This window comes from Plasmodium fragile (genome assembly GCF_000956335.1).
Source record: "Plasmodium fragile strain nilgiri unplaced genomic scaffold supercont1.10, whole genome shotgun sequence".
Classification (NCBI taxonomy): Eukaryota; Apicomplexa; class Aconoidasida; order Haemosporida; family Plasmodiidae; genus Plasmodium; species Plasmodium fragile.
Window position 1 is genome coordinate 240,156 of NW_012192590.1, and position 3,406 is coordinate 243,561.

Here is a 3,406-nt window from a genome sequence, read left to right on the forward strand (position 1 = left end):
ACCGCTCACGAGCATGACACCGCTCACGAGCACGACACCGCTCACGAGCACGACACCGCTCACGAGCATGACACCGCTCACGAGCACGACACCGCTCACGAGCACGACACCGCTCACGAGCATGACACCGCTCACGAGCATGACACCGCTCACGAGCATGACACCGCTCACACGCACGCCGCTTCTTGTCCCCCCTCAGAAGTAGGTGACGCTGTCGAAGGGGAGGTGCGAGACGGAGCCGAACTCTCGCAGGACGACGGAGCCCTCGTCGTCCAACACGAGCCACGTAATTCCGCAATTGTAGCTGGAGAAACGCAGCCAAGCAAACAGAGGCAGTTGCAAGGCCCTGCACAAAAAGTAACGAATAACATTACCATGACATATGACCAACTGGTACTCATCTTCCTCCCCAGGGGGTCGATAAAAGTAAGTCTCGTATGCTTTATTAATTCTTTTATTGTCGACCTGAATTTTATTATTATCAAATTTAGAGCTTTTAGGAATAGGGTCAGGTAAAAAAGGAGTGCCTTCATTTAAATTGGGGTCATTAATTAATTTAGCATTTGGAAAATATTTGCTAATAATTTCTGCAGTTTCTTTAGCTCGAATTAAATCTGAGTGATATATCACGCTAATTTTTTTGTCTTTTAAAATGTCTTTTAATTTTTTTCCAGTCATATCTGCTTGTTTACATCCTTCTTTTGTTAATTTTTTTGAATTTTCATCTGTGGCGTTTTTTCGTATGTACTGTCCATGTCTTACAAGTATTATATTTTTTGCTACATGTTTTTTTTCTCGTTTTCCTTGTTTTTTTTCTTTTAATTTATTTTCTATATCGTTCACATAAGGATTGTATGAATAATCATATTTGTTATTCCATTTGTACAGAATATAATTTTCGTATGCATATGTCAGTCCAAAGGAGAGTGCTACCGATGTCACTGCCGTGCATACGATATACTTTCCCTTTCCTCCCTCCTTTGCGTATTTTCCCTTTTCTCCGCTCACCCCTCCGCTAAAGGTTCTCTTCCCCTGCAGGTTCGCTCTAAAATTTTTGCCTAAACTTATTCTGCTCACTAGGTTGTAGTATCGCATCTTCGCTCGGCGTGGGGGCAAACTTATACCAGCGTGTGTGTGTGTGTGTTCGTGTCGTGCGTGTGCTTGTACGTATGTGTGCGTACGTATGGGCAGGGCGGCTTGTTCGTTTGCGCTTAGTCACACTGCTCCCTTACTCGCAGTACCTTCGGTTAGTTTTACGCGACTGTACTCGTTAGATGATGGTCAGGGTGGCTTTCGCTCGCTTATTCGTTGATTCTCTTATTCCCTCGTTCATTTATTCATTCGCGTATTGTTTCGTTGGTTGCTTGGTTAGCTTACCCCCGAGCGGCGCATTTTTCCCGTGCTCGTTTTTTTCCTGCCCCAAGTGCAAATTTAGCTTGCCGCGCGGGGTGCTTAAAAAAAAAAAAAAAATTCCTCCTCACAATGGAGATGACCATATACCTCCATTAAGGCACCTTGCGTGGGAGAAAAAAAAAAATAGGAAGCAGGGGAAACGCGTAGCAAAACAGGAGAAGAACAGAAAAGCCAAACAGAGTTCACCAATCCTTTAGTACCAATCTGCGTGGGGGGGGGGGGGAGTTGCCCCCTCAGGCACCGCACACCCTACTCGGCCTACCCGACCACCCCACGTAGGTGTAACACGCTTGCAGTGACACTTGCCATATCGAATGGCCCACACACATGAGCAAAAAAGGCGCCCGTCAGATAAGCAGCCAGTGTGTGTGTGCCCCCCACCTTTTACACCCCTGAGCTGCGGAGCTCACTTTAAGCAAAAAAAAAAAAAAACATGCAGGGGGGGGGGGGACCCATGCCAATATAATAAAGAAACGCAATTCGGTGAGAAGGGGGCCAGTTGGTTGTTAACGCAAAGGGGTGAAAGAGAGAAAAAAAAAAAAAATTCCCCTACTGCGTGTATTAGTGCGCTATGCCCACATTTGGGTGTGTACGGACAGGAAAAGGGAGGGAAGAGGCACGCCCGGTTCTAAATGGAGCAACAACTTAATTCGTGTTCGAAACTGCATTGATAATCGCAATCGAATTGATGTTGGTAAAAGAAATGATGTTTGTAAATGGGGACGGGGCACGTGCCCTCCCACCCCCTACAAGCGCTCTCTCTCCCTTTTACGGCGCTTCAACGCCCTATCACTGCACAATGCCCTCGAGGACGTTCTTCAAATCCATTTTATATGCACTCATAACCACTTGGTTGAAAATGTGTGTGGGCTTGTCGTAGGAGCAATTCTTCTCGAGCAGGTTGTACGAGTTCAAGGTCCCCGTGGAGTTAAAAATAAAATTCGGGTTCTTCTTTAAGTGGAACACCATGTTCACGTCAGGGTCTCCGTAGTAATTTCTAAAGTAACCATCCTTGTGAAATACGAAGGGGGTGTGGTGCACACTCTGCATGCTGTTGGTGAACTTCCGGAGCTGCGCAAAAGGGGCAACAGAAACACGTGCAGGCGGTGACGGTTGTAGCGGTTGTATGGCGGTTGTATGGCGGTTGTATGGCGGCGGTGACGTTGCAGTGACGGTTGCGGTGGTGTAGCGCGGGCCTACCTGGTCGTCCACTATCTTGTTCGTGTACTTGTGAATCAGGAAATGAAAAAAAGGAATGTACGTGCGGTGGCCCGTTTCCCAATATATATTATTCTGCTGCAAAAAATACGGGTGCTCTCCTGTGTCCCCTGACTTGAGCGAGTTGCCAATGAGCTCATCGATTTCTGCCTTTCCCAGGGCCTGCACGTGTCCGTCTGTGCCAGCCATGGTTTCTTTTTGCGGAGCAGTGAAGGGAGGCTCTTTTTCGTATGTGTTGGGGCCAACGTTACACCCCTACACTTGCGCTACACAAGGCAACGGCACGGAACAAGGATAAATCGCCTCAAGTTTGACGACTCCCTGTTTGTAGATATGCCGACAGAGCAACTCGAAAAAAGGTACTCCAACTGTATCAAGTGGGACCGTCCCAAAATGGGAAAAAGAAAAAAGAACAGAAAAAAAAATTAGCGGTTAATTGTTTTTTTTTTTTTTTTTTTTTTTTTTTTTTTTTTTTTTTTTTTTTTTTTTTTTTTTTCAATTTGTGTCAGTTTTAAAGCCTGCCTATTTTTGCGCACTCAGCGGGGGGAATGCGCCATGTGGGGCTTGTGGCAATTTACTTTACTGCATTTATTATTGCCCTACCCCGAATTGCTCATTTTCCCCTCGGCATGACACAAAAAGAGTTTCACACTTGGGTGGGTCCTCCCCTGTATTCCGACCAGCACAGAGCACCCATGAGTACACACGGGTGTGCTACATTTACGCCCCCGAGTTGTGCGCTCCTTTTTTTTTTTTTTTTTTTTTTTTTTTTTTT

At 46.0% G+C, this 3,406-nt stretch overlaps 2 protein-coding genes across 2 annotated transcripts; both read right to left on the reverse strand.

The window, feature by feature from the left end:
* Positions 1 to 195: 195 nt before the first annotated feature.
* On the reverse strand, positions 196 to 1,095 carry AK88_01215 (uncharacterized protein; the record flags this gene model as incomplete). Its single annotated transcript, XM_012478851.1, has 1 exon — positions 196 to 1,095. One exon carries the CDS (start codon positions 1,093 to 1,095, stop codon positions 196 to 198), a length of 900 nt encoding a protein of 299 aa, XP_012334274.1.
* Positions 1,096 to 2,202: 1,107 nt separating this feature from the next.
* Positions 2,203 to 2,820, reverse strand: AK88_01216 (uncharacterized protein; the record flags this gene model as incomplete). The annotated part of the gene is made up of 2 exons (XM_012478852.1): positions 2,203 to 2,484; positions 2,614 to 2,820. The coding sequence occupies 2 exons, from the start codon at positions 2,818 to 2,820 to the stop codon at positions 2,203 to 2,205; spliced, it is 489 nt and encodes a 162-aa protein (XP_012334275.1).
* Positions 2,821 to 3,406: the final 586 nt, after the last annotated feature.